The sequence below is a fragment of the Pezoporus flaviventris genome, unplaced genomic scaffold (genome assembly GCF_033815535.1).
Source record: "Pezoporus flaviventris isolate CSIRO_AGI_PZ_B2104156 unplaced genomic scaffold, CSIRO_AGI_Pfla_v1 ptg000006l, whole genome shotgun sequence".
Lineage (NCBI taxonomy): Eukaryota > Metazoa > Chordata > Aves > Psittaciformes > Psittacidae > Pezoporus > Pezoporus flaviventris.
In genome coordinates this window covers 966,301-988,790 of record NW_026892554.1, presented here as the reverse complement: position 1 = coordinate 988,790, position 22,490 = coordinate 966,301, and the positions used below count along the sequence as shown (strand labels likewise).

General features: G+C 46.6%; 1 protein-coding gene across 5 annotated transcripts; it reads right to left on the bottom strand.

Moving 5' to 3' along the window:
• Window positions 1–1,547: 1,547 nt before the first annotated feature.
• MORF4L1 (mortality factor 4 like 1) lies at window positions 1,548–22,436 on the bottom strand. 5 transcript variants are annotated; one of them, XM_061446519.1, is made up of 14 exons: window positions 22,288–22,436; window positions 19,389–19,435; window positions 17,983–18,050; window positions 16,122–16,187; window positions 15,614–15,700; window positions 14,997–15,077; window positions 12,415–12,477; window positions 7,246–7,271; window positions 6,567–6,655; window positions 6,182–6,283; window positions 5,264–5,352; window positions 4,311–4,483; window positions 3,882–3,966; window positions 1,548–2,206 (listed from the first exon to the last, which is right to left on the bottom strand). In XM_061446519.1, exons 1-14 carry the CDS (start codon window positions 22,325–22,327, stop codon window positions 2,122–2,124), a joined length of 1,101 nt encoding a protein of 366 aa, XP_061302503.1. In that variant the 5' UTR covers window positions 22,328–22,436; the 3' UTR covers window positions 1,548–2,121. The 5 variants fall into 5 exon arrangements, with proteins under 5 accessions (XP_061302503.1, XP_061302504.1, XP_061302505.1 ...); XM_061446520.1 differs by lacking the exon at window positions 12,415–12,477; XM_061446521.1 differs by lacking the exon at window positions 16,122–16,187 and having other exon boundaries at window positions 22,288–22,435.
• Between the last annotated feature and the right edge of the window lie 54 nt (window positions 22,437–22,490).

Below are 22,490 nucleotides of genomic sequence, written 5' to 3'. Positions count from 1 at the left end.
GTATCCCAACGGGTACAAGGCCCATGTTACAGCCCTTCAGCTCAACGAACAGAGCCTGTGCTCCAGCAGGGCTTTAACAGCTTAGCCTGAAACTGCTGCCCGGGAGGGGAGGATGAACGCCTCAGGCTGGGAGGAGCTCCCCCTTCCAGGAGGAGCCCTCAGGAGCAGGCAACCCCCGGCCCATGGGGCCGTGCACGAGCAAACCCTGGGACCCCCCTATTCCTGCAGCCAAAGCAGCCCCTGCACGAAGCACCCTGGGCCGGGGCTGCAGCGCTGGTGGAGCCCCCGGGGCAGGGCACAGGCGCGGAGGCCGGGACCAGCCCTGCGGCGGGGCCGTTCTTGCTCCCCTGATGCTGCGGTTTCCTGCAATAACAGTGATTAAAGCCTGGGCTTTTGCCTGGAAATAGCGGTGACTGAGAGCAGAGCCAAGGCACGCAATGCTTTTAATAGGTCTGACCCAAACCCTCGCTCCTTGCTCCCAAACCACGCTGCGCGCTGGGCAAGAGGGGCAGAGGGAGCTCAGGGCCTTGCTGCCCACAGGAGATGAAGGCGCTTCGAGGGCTGCTCCAGATCTAGGATCCTGGTAGGAAAGGACGTGCCACAGAGCACAAGCCCAATGCAGTGAATTGGGTCCTGCGAGCTCCCTTCCTCTGGGGCTAAGGCATTGGCTTCAGTAATGAAGAGAGCAGCAGAGCTCCCAAACTGGAAACCTGACCTAAAGGAGCCCTTACAGAGGAGTCTCTCAACAGGCCTAAGGGCAGGAGGAGGTGCAGCCAGAAGACCTGAACAGGAGATGGCTCCCACACACAGAGCGCTGGAAGAGCGAGTTCCCAACGTCGGGATGCCCCGGCACAGCCAGGCTCCCTTAGGAAAGACCCAGGGAACCAAGAGAAACAAAAGGCAGACAGGGCAGCCGCACGCAGCAGGGTGAGGCACACTGTACCCAGAGCTAATGCCGTTAGCGACCCTCCCAGAAGAGGGGTGTAAGCTCACAGGGAGCCCGCAGCACCGAGAGATGAGGGTTACACGCCCGATGCCAGAGTCAAAGCCAAAAGCAGCACAAACCGGCCCAGGGCAGTCACGCCCCCCAACAGCAGCGTCAGGTCCTCAGTGTCAGCAGCAGCTCAGGCTGCTCATGGCCGGGTCTTCACCTCCTTTTGCCACAGCCCTCGCAGCGCTGCCAAGACAAGAACCAGGAGTACAGGGAATGGCAACAGCTCCAGACCGGCGCTGAACGGGCAGCCTGAGCAGTGCCAGTCACAGTGACCCCCACAGGCCTCCAGCTTTCCACAGGAGATGCCACCACGCAGATAGAATAGAATGGGAATGGGAAAGCAACCGACAGATCACTACTTACGGACTATAGAGCGATCCCTGAGAACCCCCTGAACCCACTGGAGCTGGGTGCGTGGCTTCAGCTCCTGCTCCTCTGAATCAGAACAGCAGCTCCAGGGTAGCACTGCAGAGCTTTCTGCCCCACTCAGCGCACGGATCACACGTGCTGGGTCACTGCCACAAGGGCTAAATGATGCAAACACAACTGTCCAAGATTTGAGATTAAAAAAGTTTATTTGAAGGTTTGTAAAACAGCTTCTGTGAAAGAGCAACGTTCCCAAGACACGACAATGAGAATTCATTTTCCTATTGTTAGAATATAAAAAGTCACAGTCCTTCAACTACCTAAATCAAAGCACACGTTTATGGACCAGACACTTCACTTCCAACACTGAGAAAGTAAATGGGTTTGAAGTCAGATGAATCCATAGCAGCAGCACTGGCTCACATGAGGGTGGTGAAATCCCCCTGGGTCTGAGTCTGGGTTAGTGAAGCAAACCTTCCCCTCAGCACAGACCTACGAGCACGGCAGAGCTCACACAACGAGGTTCACAACGCATCCTTTGTACATCCCACGGAGGCAAACACCAGCAGCGAGCCAGAAACACCAGAGAGCTCCTGTTAACTCCCAGCTTCGGGGCAAGAGGTCCTGAGACCCTGCACAGGCCAGCTCCATTTGACACACACCACTTTATTCACTTGACGTCTACATAATTTGTGCAAGAGGAGGGTGAAGGAGGAGGTGTGGAAGTGGGCAGTGGCAGGGACCGGGGTGTCGCTGCGGCATTATACGGCTTTCCGGTGGTACTCGGGAGGAGCCACTTCATAGTCACTGGCACTGAAGAGGGCAGAGGAATTCTTGGCCAAATACCTATGGAACAGAATAAAGAGCTGAAATGACCTCCTTGCCTCAAGTCTGCTGTTCAGCACCACGTCCGGCGTCTGCCGAGACCACAAACCATTTCCAGAGTACAAACCTAACGGGTTTTGACCAAGGAATCAGCTGCAGAAAACACATGAAGATTTGACAGCTCCTGCCAAAACCTCAATCCCAAACAAGCTGTCAAACAGCCCTGTGAGCACAGAGGGGGCATGATCAACAGCATCAAACAGCTCACGTTTGAGGTCAGTCAGCTGCTGTACCAAGAGTTCACTTACTCCTGCTTGTACTCAGGGGGATGGGACACGGACTTGGGCACCCTGCACAAAGAGGGAGCCTGAATGGCTGACCAAGGCCAGCCAGAGCAAACCGAGGGCCAGCAGCAGCAGACAGGCGTGATGGGAGGCCATTCCTGCTCACTGAATGCATCTTTAAGGTCCTTTCCAACCCAAACCATTCTGTAGCTCAGGGGTTTCTGGTCACCAGCTTCATGCTTCTGTGAAGCTCTTGAGCACCTGTGTTTACTGCCCCAAAAGACAACGATTACCCCTGACTCTGGGACCACCTCTATGCAGGTTTGCCCTGTGCTCGGGCTGTCCCAGTCCACCTCTGCTCTGGAGCCACCTCTGCTTTATTGAGTGGTTTCTGTATCAGCTTCCAACAGCCTACCCGGTCCACTGTTGTTCTATTTACAAGTCAATGTTGCCAAACACTGTAAGTGGGCAACCACAAAGCCTTGGATGGAAACTCAGAGCATCTCTGCATGACATAATCACACATGGAAGTTTATGGCTTTAGTAAACTTGAGCAGGATCTGCCAGGACAGCAAAGGCAAAAGGCTGCACTGCTGCCAGGAGCTGGCACACGGCTCAGCAGTGCTGTACCACAGCCCTGCCCCTCATACACATGTAGATACGTTGCAAAAGCACCATATGAGGTTCCAACAGCGTGGAACACACGTGTGGGACACGGTGTGACACTTCAGGCACTAAACTCGGGTTTAATTCCAGCTCCAATCTCCCATTCAGGAAACACCTCCAGGTGAACTGAGCAGCACTGACCCCACAGACCCTGAGAGCAGCGAGGAAACCTTCCATCACCCGCCTGAAATCAGCTCGCTGATGATTTGGTTTAGAAGGCTTTCACATTAAATCCTGTATTAACATTTAGGGTGGAGTTTTCATCCTAAATATAACAGGTCTGCAGCACCACAGGGTGCTGAAGCTACAGGCACCGTCTGCCCCAGAAATAACCTTCGTAAGGGTCATCAGTTTCTAACATTTGCCCAAGTGTTCTTGAGCAACTGTCGGGTAATTTAACAGTTTGCTGTAACTGTCAGCTGCTTTTTACAGCAGCTACAAGTAAATGGTGAAGCATTTCTTTTGAAACAAGTAACAGGCTGGGAGAGTTTAAAAGTGCAGCCTAATAGATACATAAACACACATTAAGTAGCAATAACCTCAGTGTAACTGCAGAGGAATTAAAACCACTCCTAACAGGGCATGGTACAGCAGCCTGAGAAAGCTGAGCTGAACTCCTAAGTGAAGGCCCCACACACAGGCCCAGGATTATGTATGTGGTGTGCACACTGAAAACAGGCCACATTACAACAGCCTGTGCCTACTGAGCAACTTCCTTCTTGCTGGAAGCTTGTCCAAATACTTACTTTAAGAAGTCATGCAGATAGTTTAAGAGCAAAGCCAGACTCTTCTCATCCAGAGGAGTGTAAGCAAGCATAGCACCAATTCGTACTGTGTCAAAAGAAGTAGCATTCATTAGTCATGAACAACAGCATCACAAGGATTTGAGTACAGGCCACAACCTGGCAGTTTGCATATAAAAGCAGCCCAGGAATCTATTCCAACATATACAAGCTCACTCAAAATCACAAGACTGCTGGAAATCCATTTCCATTCCAAAGCCCTGAATGGCTCTGGACATTTTAGGTACACGGAGCAAGGAAAGAATGAAACCAGAGGCTTCTCAGTGACCTGTTAAATGTCTGCAGCTCACACCCACTGAGGCTCACGATGGCAAAAGGAAGTGTCTGGATACTTGTGGCTGCTGCTCTTCAGCCCCCGGAGGTGCTACTCACCAAACAACCTCAGGAGGTGAGGGGCCCCATACACTTGAGACATGGGAGCATCTGGGTGATCTGCCAGGATTTCAGCATACTGGGGCCTCTCAAACTTGTAGAGGAGCTGAGTTCCCAGCATGACGTTGAAGTACTCCTTAATTCCAGCCACAACTTCGTTGACAGCATACTCCCTGGGCAAGAGAGAAAACACTGCAAGGAACTGCGCAGGAATTAGCAGTGACTGCAGGGCTGAGGAGTACAACCCACACTCCACCCTGCAAACAAATTCAGAACAGACACTAGGACAATGGGATAAAAGAACATTCAAGCACCCTGACAAGTCAGTAATGAGCTTCCTCTTGCATGGAAGAGGACAGCTTCACACTTCTAGTTTGTCCCCCTTTAGAGAGGAAAGCTTCCTTCAGGAATAACCGCCCCTTGCTTGCTGTCAGGACTGCTGGATAATTACAAACAAGATCTTCAAAGCTATCACTCAAAGCAATTAGCTTTGCCCAGCTGATTGTGTTAAGAGTCACTGGCTACCTCCCTGTCCCCCACCCCTCTACCTCCATGAGAGTCCACTCATACAGAAACACGTCATCTGCTTGGTAGCTCTTCAGAGGAGTCTGCCCAGCTTGCACACAGCGAGTGCTGCTGAGCGGGTGCTCACCCACCATGAGAAGCCAGAGCTCAAATGAATGGGTGGAAAACTACTCACTGCCTTGTATCAGCTTCCTTTAGGAAAAGGCTTAGGGAAAGTGGGGGAAGCAGAAATAATGGCCAGAAAGCAGCATGCATTCCTGAATTGCCTCCTCACAGACTTCTACAATCCATATTCCAAATGCAAGGTGATGGAGAAGCTGGACGTGGGGCTGGGACGTGTTTAACAACCTTCCTATATTTTCCATGAAACACAGGCCCAACCACAGCAGCAGAACAAGTATTTAAGGTTTGAATGAGCCACTGCTTACTTGTTATCAGTGTTTCCTCGCGATTTCTTGTAGTTTGCATAATCCTCTAAAATGGAGTCCACATTCTTCTTGGCAGGAAGATAGAAGAGCTACAAAGGCAGGAAAACAGAACAAACAATGGTCTAATTTATGCAAATATTTGTATCTGCAAGCTAAATTTAAGCCAATGCACACAAGGACGAACTTGCTTATCTACACAGGACTTGAATCAAGTTTTCCTGTGTCTGGGATCGCAAGAATGGAGAGAGTACCTGGGAGCAGCAGTAGGTTAGAGCACGCAATTGCAGTCTAGCAAGCAATGAAAACCAGTATTGTTTTCTATGCTTCTTGCCAATTTTAGTAGTGGTTTCACAAGTAATGATTAATACATTTTATGTTCATGAAAGTGGTTTATAAGCTTAAAACAGAAAGCAAAGTTTAATTTACTCTCTCAGGAAGCTATACATGGATCCAGCCTGGCAGAAGCTGACTCACTTTGCTAAGTGACAACTTGCTGTCAGAGCTGTGGAACAACTCAAGGTACTTGTAGAACTTGGCAGGGAGTGACAGGTAAACAAGGCAGAAAGGAGCTGAAGTAAAAGAGGCACCACACGTGATGCGCCTACAGCCCAATCCTCCACCAGCTCAGTAAACTGCTCAAAACATTCCAGTGGCCAAGCATGCATAGACTGAACACAATTAAAGCTTAAATAAGTAAAATGGTTTGCCTTTCCAGCTTGAGCTTGATTAGACCAAGCCTATTCCACATGCAACTCTGGGGGGCCACAGTCCTACTCACAGGTGACCTTTGGTTAAAACCCAGCTGGCGTGGAGCTGCCAAGCAAAGCCACGAGGCTGCTGTCAAACTGTACAAGAGCTCTCCCTACACTGCACCTGAAGAGGGGATGAAACTCTAGCTCTGCTCTTCTGCCACATTACCTGCTTCTGCCTGGTGATCAGGTCCCAGTCATCCACCAGCCACGGCTTCAGCTCTTCTGGGATTTTCACCTTCACTTCAACTCTGTTCATAAATGTCTCCTCCTGCAAACAAGTGAAGCCAGACAACTCACGGTCAGACACCTGCCCAAGCTTGGAGTCACCCCTATTCCCTGTTCTCACAGCTGAAACACGCAACTGGTCTGTGGAATTCCTGCAGTCATTCCTGTAGGCTCCACAGGGAACAAGGAAATGGCTTAGATTTTTCAAGGCCACTTGGGAACCTTAGTCCTGCAAGCTGCAGCACTCCACGCTGCAGGCTGTAATACTGCTGTCTTTCTGAGCAAAGCAACCTTCCAGCTACCCTGTGAGAATGAGGGATACCTACACTTTCAACGGTTGGATCTACTCGAGCCCTCTTCTTCCTCGGAGGCTGAGGAGTCTCACTGGTACTGCTCCCCTCTCCAATGCCTGGAGCTGTACAGAACACACACATGACACTGCTGAAGGAACCAGGCAAGTCAGTAAGAAAAAACCAGTAAAGATTTAGAGGAAGGATTTAAAAGCAAGACTCATATCTCTCAGGTCACATCTTCACTTGTTTTAAGTATTAGCTGTGTTCTGGCAGTGCCACTCATTTGTGACAGTTTAAACTGCTGTCTTCACACTTATCTGAAGATGGAGGTTTCTGCACTAACACCAAACCAATGTCAGCATCTGCAGTGCTCTTGGGAAGAGTTTTTGGAGCCAGCAGCTCAGCTTTGCAGATGTTTCACGTCTCCACCTCAGTAAGAAAACATAAATTTGACTTGTGAAATTATTTCAACAGATCCATGGCTTTTTTAAGCTTTGCTTTTAGTCTGCAAGAGCTCTGGACCAAAGAGTTTGTGTACAAACCAGGAAAGGATGCACTCCTCCTGGCCAAGAGGAAGAGACAACTCAAGTCCAGGAGGAACAACACAAGGTGTGAGTAAGTAAACTTAGCTGGAATAAGACCTTAAACCTGCCTCAGGCAAGAATCCTTCCCTAAGGATATCCACTCCCATACAAAAGAAAGCCATACTTACTTTTCTGTTTGTTCTTTTTTGTTTTCCTGCAAGAAGAACACAAATTATTGCAAATATAGAGATAATGGTACTTAAAAGAATCACGAGAATAAAGCCAAAAAACCATCCCCTAAGTGCAGAACAATGAGCGATGCTCAGTGGCCTACAGGGTATTCAGATAAAAGCACCTGAAAAATGTCAGCTCTGACTTAGCATCACAGTTCTGACACTACAGGATTTCTCATGTACCAGGGCTGGAACTCACCTGGTTTTGGGGAATCACTAAACATAAACCTACACCCCCCCAGAAGACAGGCCAGGAACACCTGAGGATTTAAAACCAGTACTGACACTTTGCAAGCAACATCTACAGATGGTTCCTGCTTCCCAAGTGCTCTTGGCAAACCGCACCAGATCTGTAGGTGGCTTCTTTCTGTGTTTCAGGGATCACTCAGGGCCAAGTGCTGGGAATCGTCAGATATCTCGAGGCAACTGAATTAGCTTCCAGTGAAGCACTGAAAACACCCCACGCAGTTTGACTGCTAAGCAGCAGAGGGAAGTTTAACTAGAACTCTCAGAGTTATGGGCAGGAAGGTTACGATTCCATCACCAGCTCTCAGGGGAGGCCACAATTACACTTGCCACTTGTTAGGAACATTTGGAACAACACTAAATGGTCTTTTCTTCCAAATGCTTCTCTCGGCAGCTACTGTTTGCAATTCACACACTCCCCACTCTCTAAAGTCTACCCTCAGCCTTTGCTTTTATTCTAAACTAAAAGCTGCACTTCCAAAACCTGAAGGACACCTGAAATACAATGCACACAACATGCAGATATTCAGGTAGGTCAGAAGTATCAATGACCAAATTAAGCTGTCCTATAAGAGGTATTTTTGTTGTTACCTGAATTTTGTATATATACTATCCAGAACGTTTTCATTCAGAGGACTACTACTCATCATGTTTCAATCTGCTCATTATCAACAGGAGTCCAGTTAAACCTCTTGCAGACTGCGTGGATAAAACTCTTTACCAGAGCAAGATTATTTCCTTGGAAATTCACCATTATCTCAAGTGACTTCTGTATCCAGGCTTTGAACTGGGTCAGGAAGTAGGCAGAGTTTCTAGGAAGGTCTGCAGATAGCAAGTGTCAGACTTTTTTCAAGCTTCAAGTCAAACAAGCATTAATTAGGCTTAAACTGTGGGCAGAATAAAGACCATTCCTATTCAGGAAGAAGGAACAATTGCCAAGTTAAGTCACTGATAATGGACTTGTGTATTGAAGAGAAAGTCTTTTCTTCCAAACCTAAACAAGAAGGAACAGGCAGTTCTTTCCAGAAGTGAAATCACAAGGTAAAAATGTCAAGCATTAGTCTAGAAGCACTGTCTTAAACTGGAACAGACAGGCTATATAAAGTACCTAAAGAACTACTGCAATTAAGATAGTAAACCACATCTACGTTACTGGAGCACAAAGTCTATCGCAATCCATTCTAGGCAGTTGCTTGTGCACTCCCACCTCATTCCTTACATCTCAAGTCATATGTCTCTGCTTCAAGTCAAAGCAGCCATCTGTCTGCAAAGTCTAGAATATAGAGTTAGGGAACAAGCAGAAAGAGCTACGGTTAGAGAGAAAACATCAGCATGTGGCAGGCTCCTGCCTGTACAGCAGGCTGCCTGGAACAACACCCGCACGAGGTGAAGGCTGCTGTGCAGGGTGCTGTGTGCACAGCACCAGAGGCACGGCAGGAAAACATGCAGCATCTGTATCTTTGAGGCTATAGACAGCCTATAGACTGACAGAGCTGCAGCCTGACATGAGCAGCGCATGTCAGATAACTAGAGCCCATTAATCACACCAGCAGACTCTTATTTGAGACATACAGCTGAAGAGTACCATGCACATTCCTCATGATGGCAGATAATGTCTTCCTGCAAGAAGAAATGGAATGCAGGTCCTGAAGTGACACAAGATGAAGCATACCTAGGATAGGTTACAACACATCCTTTTGTGCCCTTTCACAATCACATCACAAACAGCAAGCCTGATACTGCTGCACAGAAGCAGCATCAAGCTGTCACTGACTTCTCAGCCCAGCTCAGCTGCTGTTCTTCATCCACATTTCTCCTCTGACTGGCATTTTCCCCCACAGACTGACAACTAAAAAGCAGCATGGGAAGTTTCAAGAAAGCTTCTGTGGAGTGTTAAAAGACTGAGCAGAGGAGCAAGGATCTCACACTTCAAACGTGAGGGGTGCATCCCACTGCAGCCAGACGTCACCTCCTCAAAGCAGGGCACTAGCAATCAGCTCCAGCAAGAGCTACTCCAGCTCTCCTCAAGGGTTTTATTTCAGCAGGGCAAGACACAGCTCTAACAAGAATATTCAAGTGGTAGGGATCAACATGTGAGGCTGAATTAGAAAGCCAAAAATAACTGAACTACTGACATCTGAAATGGTGTAGAAACAAGAGAAGCAGTAGAAACCAAAGAGTGCTACAGTTCACAGAACAGCTCACAACAGTGAAATCCCGAGTATCAAACAGGTCAGGGTTAGGGAAGGAAAATAAGCAGCCCATGCCACAAGAGCATAACACTGAAATTCCAATCTCAGCATCCAAACCAGGACTGTGTTCATGATCAAATGGCAAGAGTGAGGAGGCTGCCAGGGAAGACAACATAGAGAAGACTGCACTTCACCCTTCTGCAGATCAGAGGAAAGATAAACATATCTGTCCCAGAACCTCACGTACCACCTCAGGAAGCCAGACGACCTGAAGGTCCTTTCCAACCCTAACCATTCTGTGAGTCTATAGGAGAGTGAGCATTAACGCTCAGAGCTCTAAACTGAAGCGTCTGAAGTGTCTCCTGAGAGGTGTCTTGGGAACTGTCTGCAGGAAATAAACCCAGCTTTGAAAACAATACAGCACAGACAAATGACACCAGGGACAAACCCCAAGACTTTGGAAGGTTTACATACTCCACAATAGGTAGGAGCCCATGAGCAGGTAGATAAACATGTTGTGGACCATAACAAGTATTTTACTCTGCCAAAATCCATGCACCTTTTAAAGGGACTTGGAGGCCTGTTAGAACCTCCCTGCAACAGCTGGTTTAGTCTGAGCACCAGAGGATGAAGGTAGCTGTCACTTGGTCTCTGGCATTTGAGTTCAACAGTGCCAGAAAAAGGAGATTAGGCACCAGTTTACTGATAGAGCAAACTAAGCTATATGAAATCAGAAAGCCTCTCCTAATAGGAGGTGTATGGTATTAAGAAGTATATTAAAAGTGTGAAAGAAGTATGCTGTAAAAAAGCACAGTATCAGCTGCTATTGCTCAAACAGCTTGGTCACTGCCTTAGCTGTGAGAAGCAAGATTCCTATGAAGATTCAATTAAACACTAGTAGCAAAAGGATAAAAACCAGAGCCAGGATTACATACACACGTCTCCTGTGCCTCATCAGGAACCTACCTGTAGAAGCCACACAGTAAAATGAGGAAGACGTAAAGAGAACAAAGAACAGCTGGCAGTGTACAACAGTTTCTATGCCAGGAGCAACCAGGCAGACAAGAGCTTTCTCAAGGTGACAACTGGGCAGGAAAGAGAGGGGAAATGTGCTAGAGGTGATGCTCAAAGAACTAATCAATCTTTCCTCAAGATAGATGAAAGACCAAAACCCAAAGCAGCAGGCATTAAAGAGGCAGGAGGAGTCATCTTTCCTCTCCTCTGCAACACAGCACTGAATTAAAATGAGAACATGCTGTGACAAGATGATAGGATGCCAGAAGTCCAAAGGGTTCAGCAACTAATAGATAAATGTAACACAGTCCTACAAAAGGTTATTAAACCCATCACATGGCTACAGCCTCCAGCTCTGAAGTCCCTTAATTACAGGCTGCTAGAAGCAAGAAGAGTATATAGGGAAGAGCACCATTCCAGACGTGACTCACTTGGTTATCCCTAAGTACGTGTTACTGGTGGCCATTAGAGAGCAGAAGAGGTGTGGAAAATCTCCAGCTTAAGCCGCTGTCGTTTTGTTACAGCCCCAGACAACTGGCATGGAGGCAGCGTTCATATGCTGCTTGACATTTGGAGGACTTGAAGTAGCTTGTGAGAGCTACTGGCAGTGCCAGAGACAGCAGAGGATGCCACGAGACGTGCAGCAAGAGCATATGCTTTTGAGAAACACGTTCAGATGAAGAACAGGACTTCTGCTACAAGAAAACACAGTAACTCCCAAGCGGAGATGCTGTTTTGAGAGCATCTCGGACGAGACTGCTTGCAGATAGATCATTTAAAAACAGATGCTGTTCTCACACTTGGTATTCAGTGCCATTATCTTCCCTCCAGAACACTCTCAGTTGCCCTTCTTATTTGCCAAGCACCCATTAACTCTGACTGTGTACTGGTTTTGGTAATTTAATCACAGTAAGCCCATGAAAGGAAGCAGAAACTCTTAGACGCTGGAATTCAGCAGAGCTACATGTGGAAGTCTGGATAAGCCAGTAGCTGTAGGGTTGTATTTCATTCTCAGCCACCTGCTATAACCATACAGAAGTTTTCTCTATGATAGCTTTTGGTTATCCTAAGATGAAGGGCTATTTAAAAAACACAGGTACACAACCTGCATTTGCATATTTCTGTTTGTTCCAATCTTGCTTACAAACCTCAAAAGCCTCTGAACAGACTCCAGCCAACAATAAAAACACAGCACATTAAGGAGCAAGTTAACACCTCATAGTTCTAACACTGTCCTGTAGCAGTCTCGCTCCAAGACTTCCAGAGGACTGTGTTGTTTGTCACTGATTTCCACAGAAGCAGAAACCAGGCTGCAGTGAGCATGCAGAGCAATGCAATGTTCTAGAACAAGCCAGTTTCCAAATCTGAAGTCAGTTGTCCTCACTTTTTAAAGAGTGGACACACTGAATGCATTTGACTCCTCATGTTGTACCCTACCCCAACTGAAAAGGCAGACATTTCAGAGAGACTGAAGTCTGGTAGTCCATACTGGCTTAAAAAACCAACACAAAACCACCCCAAACAACACACTGCAGTACTTATCATTAACCGCTACCAAAGCTTACATTATTACAATTTAGGACTTTAAGAGTCTCTAAAAGAAATCTATGAAAGGAAGGAGATCTGGATTTCAGGATGAAAATCCTGGTTTGACAATCCATCCTTAACTCACCGCGTCGAGATTGTAGGGGTCTCCAAACAGCAAACTGTGTGCGCTCCATCTCGTCTGAAAAATCTAGGCACAATGGGGTTGAGTTAAGGAAAGAATGTCAGACCTTGTGTTTAGCCTTAAAGAGAATCTATTTAGGATTCAAAAATTTACCTTTTTAGCAGCATACTATAGTCTTACTGAACATTCCTGGAGGATAAGTTGTGCTTAGATTGCTAGTTCCTTTCCACTACTAGTTGGCTATCTGAAGAGAGAGTTTCAACCTCTAAGTTACCTTCCCTTTTGCTCCATCCTCCAAGAATGCTACAAAAGGTAAATTTTGAGGCCTAAATAGAATAGTTGCAGGACCAGTTTCTCCCCCTCCCCACCACCAGTACTTTATGTATCTACAACGCCCTTAGATTTACAACAAGAGAACAATCCACAAGTTTTACTCAGGAACTGGATTTTGAGATTCCTCAGAAGCCATCTTGCCTTTAGCTGTAGCAGGACATAAGCACCAGTAGTTTGATCAATAATACATCAGTACCTCAGCCCTGCATCATGCTAGGGTAAGTCAAAGTATTTCCTCTCCCTCAGCCTTCAAATAGAGAAGAAAAATAGGGAGACTTCATGGAAAGCATCACAGGCCTAATTTAGAAGGATACACTGGATGCTGGTAATGGCTAGAGACTAGGAGCAAGATCAGTGCAACAAGCGTATGGGACCCTGTCATAAATAACTTTCCCAACACCAGACTGCTGTTCTAATGACAGGAGTTTTCCTTCTTCTCCTTTGCAACTCTGAAAACCCACCATCAAGGAATTAACTTTTCCAATTAACAGGAAACAGAAGTTTCAGAGAATTAACTTATTGTCTGGTTTGCTGTGCTGGAAGCTCAGGATAGTGATGACAGCAAAAAAGCAAAGCCACTCCCTTTCCCCAGCTGGTTTCAACCAGAGAGTAAAGACAGACCTGGCAACATGCTTTCAAGCTTTATAGTCACACAGAGGCTTAAGTCCAAGTCATTTTTGGTGTGTGGGTCTCCCTTGGATGCCACATTATTAGGTGTGGTTGAGGAGATGAAGCCAACTTTGATTCCAAGCACAGGTTAACATTTACTCAGCCAGAGAGTAACTCATCCCACTGCAATCGGTCTGAACTACCAAGATGACTAAAGCTGGCAGTGTAGGGAACTCAGTCCTGAAGTTACTGTCAGGATGCTCTCTGTAATGCAAACTGTAGACATTTACAACTGAGTCATCACTAATGTGTCAAAGTTACACATGAAATTAATCCTACGCCCACTGACTAAAATGCAGACAGCTCAGGTGCAGCAACCCCTTAAGCAGCCAAATTAGCAACAGTCATAATTTAGATCTATTTCAATTAGATTTTAATGACATTCATTAGGAACTGCCTAAACAGGCATTTGTTCTGTTTTTTTTCAGCCTCAAAGCCAAAGGGGTCAGTAGGTGCCTGTGCTGAGGGAGCACCCCAAACTGGTGGTGGTAAAGCACCTCAGCACCCACAGTGACGGACCACAGGGGAGCATGCACACAGCATTACAGCCAGATCCATCACTCCTCATTCCAGGATCAAGAGCCAATTTCCAGCCTTGCCCAGGCTGCCAATAATGCCAATGTGAAATCTGCATTCAGGATCTAGAGCAAAAACATGTTTCTGTACCTACTACCAGATCAAACATACACATTTCAGAGCATGAAGCTGCCCATAAATGAGACATGAAATCTGAGGCTGCTGCCAAATGCTCTTCATGAGAACTGATGTCATTTCAGCAGCTTCCTCATGAAGACTAGAATCATAAATGAAGTCAGCAGGTTAGAACATCACAATAGTAATGATGATGATGATGAACATCACTAAGTGAAGTACTACCCAAATAGAAGAGTTTCATGGCACGTGAGTACAGTAGAGCTGTACTGATTGTATGAGACTCTACACATCACACCATAGAAGCCTACTCTGAAAAACAAAAAGGATGGAATGAAAGAAATCTGACAGTCACATCCTGAGATCCCTTTTTCTAAGGAGTGTCTGAGCTTGCTTCTGGTCTCTTATGATTCCAAACCATTTTTAATAGCACATGGGTTTAGTTTTGTCAAAAACAGCAAAATCAAGACTCTTGCAATGCAGTTTGAACAACTGCACAGTAAGAAGGCAAGGCATTAAGGATTTTATGCCAAACTGCTTGCGCAGCCTGGAAGAACTGTAATGTTCTCTATAGAAAGTGACTTCACTGAGATACACGAGTCTTATGAGGACTCACCACTTTGAGTGCCAGTTCACTAACTTAAGAGGAACAGAGTGCAAAAAAGCAGTGTTAGTGTCTACTCAGTCCCTTCATTCAGCATTGAAGAGTGCACAACCTAAGAAGAGAGTTTCCATAAAGTAATTCAACAAAGGCCTTTTGATATCACAAAAGTGAGACACGGCTTTTGTATGAGTTGTGTCTGAAGCAATGTAGTTCAGCCTGCAGACCCATTCTAAAAATCCCCTCTTTAAAGATCAATAGTAAAACTGGCAGGTAAAAGTTTGGAGGGGGTTTTGGCTTTGGGGGGTTTTATAAAACAAAAGCTTCTTACACTTCAACATTTTTCTGCTGCAGCCCAGAAGTCTTCTTCCCCGGAGCAGCACCTCTCATCTTCCCCTCTGCATATTGTTCCCTTTGAAAAGAATTAATCCATAAATCAAACTTTAATGGGAAAAGAAGCTTTTTCTCTCCCCTCAAAGGAAACCAGGTCATGCAAAACATTTAGAGAATGTGTAGTAAATGGATTTGTGAAACAGTGTGTCAGGAGCAGGAACAAATTCAGTTCATTATCAGAAAGATTTAGGCTTCTTCATACAATACTTGGCAGTGTGAACAGCCATTTCCTCCCACTCCCACCATCCTCATTCTGAATCATGTGGAAGCAGCACAGTGCTGCTGAAAACATCAACCAAGCTCTCAATTAAAGCGTTTCTATTATAGAAACACAAATTAGCGTTCATAAAAATCAAAGTACTTATAGGTGTCCTGAAGCTGATCAGAGCACCTCTGTGAGCCAAAGCATCTCAACAGCAGATGAACATAGGAACACCTTTTGAAAGTGTTTTGTTTCATTTCTAAACTCACTAACTTCCCTTGATATACACTTGTTGGATTGAAGCTCTATAAAAAACCTTACTTACTGCCAAGGACTTCTAAAAACATACTCACTGATTGGCCTTTTGAAGTTCTTTTTGTTTCTGCAGATTGGTATCCACGTATTTGAGCACTCTGCTTTCTGGAACCCATTCATCCCAGCTGAAATAAGAATCCAGAAATCAAACCATCATTCAAAACCATGACACAATTGCATTCTACACCCAACAGTCAAGTAAAAGCTTCACAGAACTGGAGGCTGAACTCTGCTTTGGTGTCAGGTCATGAACTGGCACAACTGGAAGTGTAAGTTACCAAACACATTCCCCACTGACTGCAGCTGTAACATTTTCTAGGGAAGTGGGACCCTCAGTCATTTCCAAAGTTTCCCAAAGTTGAAGGATGGGCAATTTAGGAGGGAGGGGAATGTCCTTCATTTAAAAGCAGCATCTCAGGAAAGAAAAAAAATAACCTACACTTACTAAACGATGGGACACCTGTAGCCATAACTATATTAGAAAGCAAGTTTCCTTTAACTAGTCCAACATTTTATAGGTTAACAAATTCAGCAATAATATCTTACTGTAAGAAGAAGAGTTCTGATTTCTGTCTGTGAAGGAAACCAAGATGGCATGAATATTTGAAGAATCTGAAGTGAACGATTTAAGAGAACAGGTGTTGGGGAAATTGCCATTAGGAGCAAGAATTCCACTTGACAAAGAGTGGATCATCTAAGCAATCTGCAAACTTATTTCAAATAGAACACATTAAAAGTGGCCAAGTTATTCTGAAGGATGCAAACTAAATCTTACACCTGAAAAGTTCTGTGTCATTTTCATTTCATGGCAACAACTCTTGTCTTGGAATATCAAGGTGGGAAAACCAATACTACTACAGGAGTACAAGGTCTCCAGGAGCATTAAGGCAAGAGAAGCTTAGCATCCAAGAGTTACAGAGAACCCCCCATCCAGCTGTACCCCTCTAAGACTATGTGCTTAGGATAGTGCTCTAGTTAGATATTTAAACTACTTATCTTACTCCTGCCTGTACAGCTGCACGGGACCTTCAAAAGAAGTGCTATATAACTGCAGCACATTATCTGTACAATGAAGAAACTCTCTGGGATCCTAACTGTTGATATTGCAAAAAAAAACTATTAAGTCAAGCAATTAACAAGTAACAAAGGACCATAATTACAGGAACCAAAGGTAAGGAGTCACACTGCCCCAGCTGTCTGATCGTGCAGCAATGCCACTTTTAATGCAGTTAATTGGAAGCTTGAAGGCAAATAAAGTCCAACAGTGCAAGCAAGGAAAGCAGGAATCACGGCATCACTTACAGCACCCTCCATCAGAGGGGGACAGGGGAGGAAGGATCCCATTTATGCTGCCTCACTGACAGACAGCAGCCTCCAGAAGAACCAATTACACTTCCTGGAACTGTAGGTGTTTACAGCAAAACATTTATCTGCTGGCAGGGTGTGCGGGTGCATCTGAACAAGTTACACACTAAAACATGAAGTTCAGCTTTTAGTCATGTCAGTGAGATCGAGACACCAGTGACTGAGAGTCCTGACTGGAGTCTGCAGCACTGAAATGAAACAAACCCAACAAGGGAGCTGTTCTCTGAAAGCCTTGTACAGTCTGAAGAGCTGAAGCTTTTAATTACTAAGAAAACCAGCTCCATTTTGCCTAAATTCAAAACCTCATGGCAGAACAGAATTTAAATGAAAGAAAAAAAACACAAGTACATAAATGAAACAAGCTCATGAAAGGGTTCACATTTAGTGTGGGCTCGACATTTATTTCATGGAGACACATTTATTCAGCAATCTCTCACCTAGAATCCTACCATTTTGCAAAGGGGGAAAATATCTTTACCTTCGCATGAGAGGCAAGAACTGAAACACAGACTAAACCTGCTCCTGTGAAGGGCTAAACCAGGGAGCCTTCCCCACTCTGAATACAGCCTTCTCTAACGCATGTTCCTCCAAACCTTTGCTGCCAGAAGTGATGTAAGAGTAAAGCACACTGTGTATCTGAGCAGAGAGTTTTGCTCCACCTCAGCAGGGACTGTCTCCCGTACGACACATAACAGGGGAGTTTTTGCACGAGCTATTTCTGCCAGGGGGAATTACAGTGGGTATTTTCAAACTAGAACAAACAGACTGCTATACTAAAGCATTCCCAGCACTCTCCTGATGCCCTGAGCTGGTTTGTCTCTACAAGCAAAGCTCTGGAGGAAATGGTTAGTTAGACAATGTTTTCTTTGTGTTGCTATAAATCACTGGCTGATGCATAAAACCATCTAGGTCTATTTCAGAAACAAACTCCTAACAGCAGGGACACAGCAGGGCTCATCCATCAAGCTTGTGCTCCAACTGACAAAGCTTCATTTTCCCATAAAGGAAATTAACTACTGCTTTCATTTTATGCAATACTTACTTTTTATTCCAACCACTGTAATGGATAAAGTATTTCACTTGCTTGTCCTTTATGGCAACCTTTACACACTGGAACAGAGAAGAAAGTTCAGTCAATATCAAAGAGAACAGAGAGATCTGAATGAGTTTTGCTTTTTCAGCTTCCAGGGTTCAAGCATGCAAAGATTTCCATGCAACTGACTGAAATACCAGCAGTTATTTCCCAGCCAAAAGTAAGTTCTCTACCACAGGTTACTGCCTGGCTACAAATATGGAAGGGCTGGGTGGGCACAAGAGCAACTGCTCAGCTGTCCAAAGAAACACCTTCATTCACAAGAAGGATCAGAGACCCCTGAGGAAGACCAGAAGAGTAAACAAGCCACTTCCCTACCCCCAGTTAGCCCAAAGCCATTCACTAGAGAGCTAGCTCACATGCAGGCCCCTACCTCACAGGCAGGTAAGCTGGCTGAAGTAGAGGAGTCTTCAAAAGTAAAATAAATGATATGGATCTCTACAGCCACAGAGAGAACATTGTTTTCAGTAGAAAGAGTTGCAGTAGACCCACAGAACGGTTTGAGCCAGAAAGGACCTTAGAGATCATCCAGCTCCAACCTCTGCCATGGGCAGGGACACCTTCCACTAGAGCAGGTAGCTCCAAGCCCCATCCAGCCTGGCCTTGAACACTGCCAGAGATGGAGCAGTCACAACTTCCTTGAGCAGCCTATTCCAACCACAGTAAAGAATTTCTTCCCTATATCTAACCTAAATCTCTCCTGTTTAAGTCTGAACTCATTGCCCTTTGTTCTAATTTGAAGGGCCCCGACTTCCTCACCCTGTCTCCATATGGGAGGTGCTCCAGCACCTGATCATCCTTGTGGTGTCCTCTGGACTTGCTACAACAGCTCCATGTCCTTATGTTAAGGATACCAGAACTGCACACAGTGCTGCAAGTGGGGTCTCAGAGAGCAAAGGGACACAATCACCTCCTCTGACCTGCTGGTCTCTGTTCTTCTGATGCAGCCCAGGACACAGCTGGCTTACCTTCTGCGCTGTGGTCCCATGTGAAGCCCACTCATTGTACTCAGTCATCTACACTTTTGAGGAAGCTCAAACTGCAGCTTATTAGCTCAGGCATTAGCACCAGCATCACATCCTACGAGCACAAATGCTTTCCAGTGTTCTGGGAGCACAGGTTTAGAGGATGTTCAGCACACAAGCCCACCCAGCCTTTAGTAGTTCACCAGAATAACTGCATAGTAGCACTGGGCTTTCTGAAATAACACAGAGCTCCAGGATTTAAAACCTGTTTTCTACATTACCAGGTTTTCATTCATTTTAGTTTCAGTCCTTAATCCAATCTAGTGAGGTATTCCTTATTCTCTTGTTGAGCACTGAGAACCACCTGCAGCAGCAAGCGAGCACACATACCTTTGCTTCATAAAGGAGAGGTCCATGAAAACAAAGCACCCGTTCACCTGAAAGAAAGTTGCAGACAAACATCTTAGAACACCACCAAGGTGCCATTTCTGTAAAACATCAAGTACAACAAAGCATGAACCCAGCATCAACCTGGACATGCAAAGGCAGGTATTGATCTGAGAAGCTGATTCACTCTCATGCAAGAGAGGATCAGAGCTCTGGTGAAGAACTGGCACAGGGTGCCCAGAGAAGCTGTGGCTGCCCCATCCCTGGCAGTGCTCAAGGCCAGGTTGGACACAGGCACCTGGAACAACCTGCTCCAGTGGAAGATGTCCCTGCCTGTGGCAGGGGTTGGAACTCCCAACCCAACCCATTCTGTGATTCTATGAAGTGTCCTTAGTGCTCCTTTTCCTGCAGGAAGTTCACCACCTGGGATTTCTAGTTCAGCAAGTCAGGAAGAGAGACCCTGACATTGTTCCTCCATCCGATGTGTGCGACAGAATGCCAGCTTTGTGCAACAGCAAGAAAAAAAACGTTCACTTTGTGGTTTTTAAGTGGGAAGAGATTGTTCTTCAGTCTGTTTTTTTTTCTCCTTAATGGCAAGGTCTTATTGTGTGGTTACGTTGTGGGAATTTGAATGTACTTAACACAGGATATCTGAGTACAGATGTTTCCTTCTGGAAAGCTGCAGTGCCTCATTTTCAGAGGGATAGGCTTGCATAATACGCTGCCCAGGACACTGTGGACAGAAGAGCCGTGGCAGTCACCATGAGCAGAACACACATGCAGGTACTTATCAGGAAGGCAGCCTTCAGAAGAGTCCATCTAACCAGTGACAGAACCCTGCATGCCCTCTTCCTTGTGGGAAGCTCAGGAACAACAAGGATAGAGGAAGGACCAGTTCTTGGGCTATAGGTTTAAAACTACCCTCCACTGAGAGACACTCGCTCTGCAAATAGAAATTGAATGCCCTTTACCAATGAAGCCTTCCCACTGATGTCAGGCTAACTACCACCTTCAGAACAGACCAGAAAGCACTGAATTCTCATCAGAAGATGACGAAAACTGCCTTAAGCAACTCAGAATTAAATCTGACAGCTGAGACTCTTCTATTTGCGTTAAAAAAAAAGAAAGAAGTTGGTGTCAAGCTGCAGAACACTTCAAGTACTTACAGCTCCCAGCTCAGCTGCACCAATGCTGATCTCACTTTTCATGTCTACATAAAAGCATCAGACCCTTCATTTCAAGGGGTACTTGTACCTCCAGCTTGACAGTTAGGTTTTCCTGGCTCTTACAGGTTTCCACAACAAATTCAGCCCCCTCCTCACCCTTTGCTTTGTGAAAAAAGCCAACAGAGACAACTTCAAAGTCTACCTCCTGCTCCCTCATGTGCCTTTAGCTACAAAATCTGCAATTAAAATCATTTCCATTGGTCATGTCGCAACCAATGGACAATAAAGCATTTCAGTTTCAGGCCTGCAGGAAGATTTATCCACAACACTTTTCTCCCTTTTAATGTTGCATTTGAAATCAAAAACACATTTACAGCGTGGAAAAACACCTAAAAACACCTTCTGTACCAAATTTAGATTGCTCACATTCCTACAGCTGTGAGCATAATTTCAGCCTGGATTTTTACTCAGGTTTCATTTCTGCAGCTCACTTAATTGCACATTTATTATTATAATGTGAATCATACATTAGAATCTTGATTATTTCTGCAGGTTAACAATTCCATTGGCATTACTGCGTGGCATGGAATGCTGACGCAGGACCGAACACATCCCCTTGCCAGCAGCCACGAAGCACACACAGGGACAGCGTTGTTCCAGCTGCCCAGCGTGGCCAACTTCCAGTGGTGCTGCTGCAAACTGTGCTTTTAAAGACAAATCACACCCGTGTGGGAAGCCCTGCTTGGAAACCAGAGTGAGGGCCGGGCAGAGGAGAAAGGAGGATGTTGGTTTCTATTTACCCTTCTCTATCATTTTCTTTTACATGGAGTACTATCGATCACAATGATTACCTAAAATCCACAATGTTTGCAAAATAAGTCTCCTAAAAAGCATAATTCCAAGCCTTATTCATCTAAAAATTTGCAATAATCTGCTGCTTTGTTGCAAATATGGATTCCATCATAACCTGCAGTCCAAATGCTGCTCCCATGAATCCTCCTGCATGAGGATCCATCACTGAGCTCTCTTGCAAGGAAGGTTAAACAGTAACCACGTTTGATGCTCAATAAAGATAAAAAATAGGCAGATTTGGGAGATTTCTGCAGCTTTAACGCCAATGAATGCCTACGGCCGCAGGAAAACGGTGCCTATTTAGAATAACAGGGGATAGGAAGGCCCCACCTCTTCTCGGTCGGGCAGAGGCACAGGAAGGCAGACAAAGACCGCAGGAATTCGTTCCTTCCCCACGTATTCTCTCGTTGTCAGCGCTGAGCGGCAGAGCCAACCCCGCACCGCGCTCCGCGCTGAGGAGCCACAGAGCCCGGCTGAGGCCGCGGGCACTGCGAGGCGGAGCTCTGCATCCCCTCGGCTCGGCACAAAGGGAAGGCCCGAGGGCAGAGCCGCCTCCCGCCCGGCCCGCACCGGGTCAGGCCGGAGCCGGCGGCCTGCGCGGAGCCTCCTCCGCCACAGCGGCCCCGCAGCGCGGCACAGGCCGAGCCGCGGCGGGTTCACCGGGCTTTCCCCACCATCAGCCCCTTCCCTTTGTTTCCTCCCGGCGCACCCACCCCGGCCAGGACCGGCGGCAGCGGGGGCCCACCGGCATTAACAGCGGGCGCGGAGCGGGACCCGCCGGGCTCCGGGCGCGCCGCCCCCTCAGGGACGCGGACCCCACAACCTCCCTCCCGCCCGCCCCTCAGGCCTCCTTCCCCGCACCCCAGCCCGCCCCCCGCACTCACCCTCCTGGAATTTGGGCTTGGGGTCCTGCTTGGGCGCCATTTATAAGTGCCTCTGCCTCCTCCCGCCCCCTCCCCGCGGGGGCCTCACCACCTCCGCCGCGATCGGCGCGGCCGGCCCCGGCCCCCCCCACCCCGCCCCGCGCCGCGCAGCCGCGCTGCTCCCGCCGCTCCCCCGCGGCATGACGGGGCTTGGAGTCTGCGGC

Excerpts from the sequence above, each read along its gene's own strand:
- MORF4L1 (XM_061446519.1), bottom strand. The coding sequence starts at position 22,327 with ATGGCGCCCAAGCAGGACCCCAAGCCCAAATTCCAGGAGG. Across the intron at positions 19,436-22,287 it reads CAAGCCCAAATTCCAGGAGG|GTGAACGGGTGCTTTGTTTT; the intron begins GTGAGTGCGGGG and ends ACTTTCTTTCAG. Across the intron at positions 6,656-7,245 it reads AAAAAAGAACAAACAGAAAA|CTCCAGGCATTGGAGAGGGG; the intron begins GTAAGTATGGCT and ends TGTTCTGTACAG.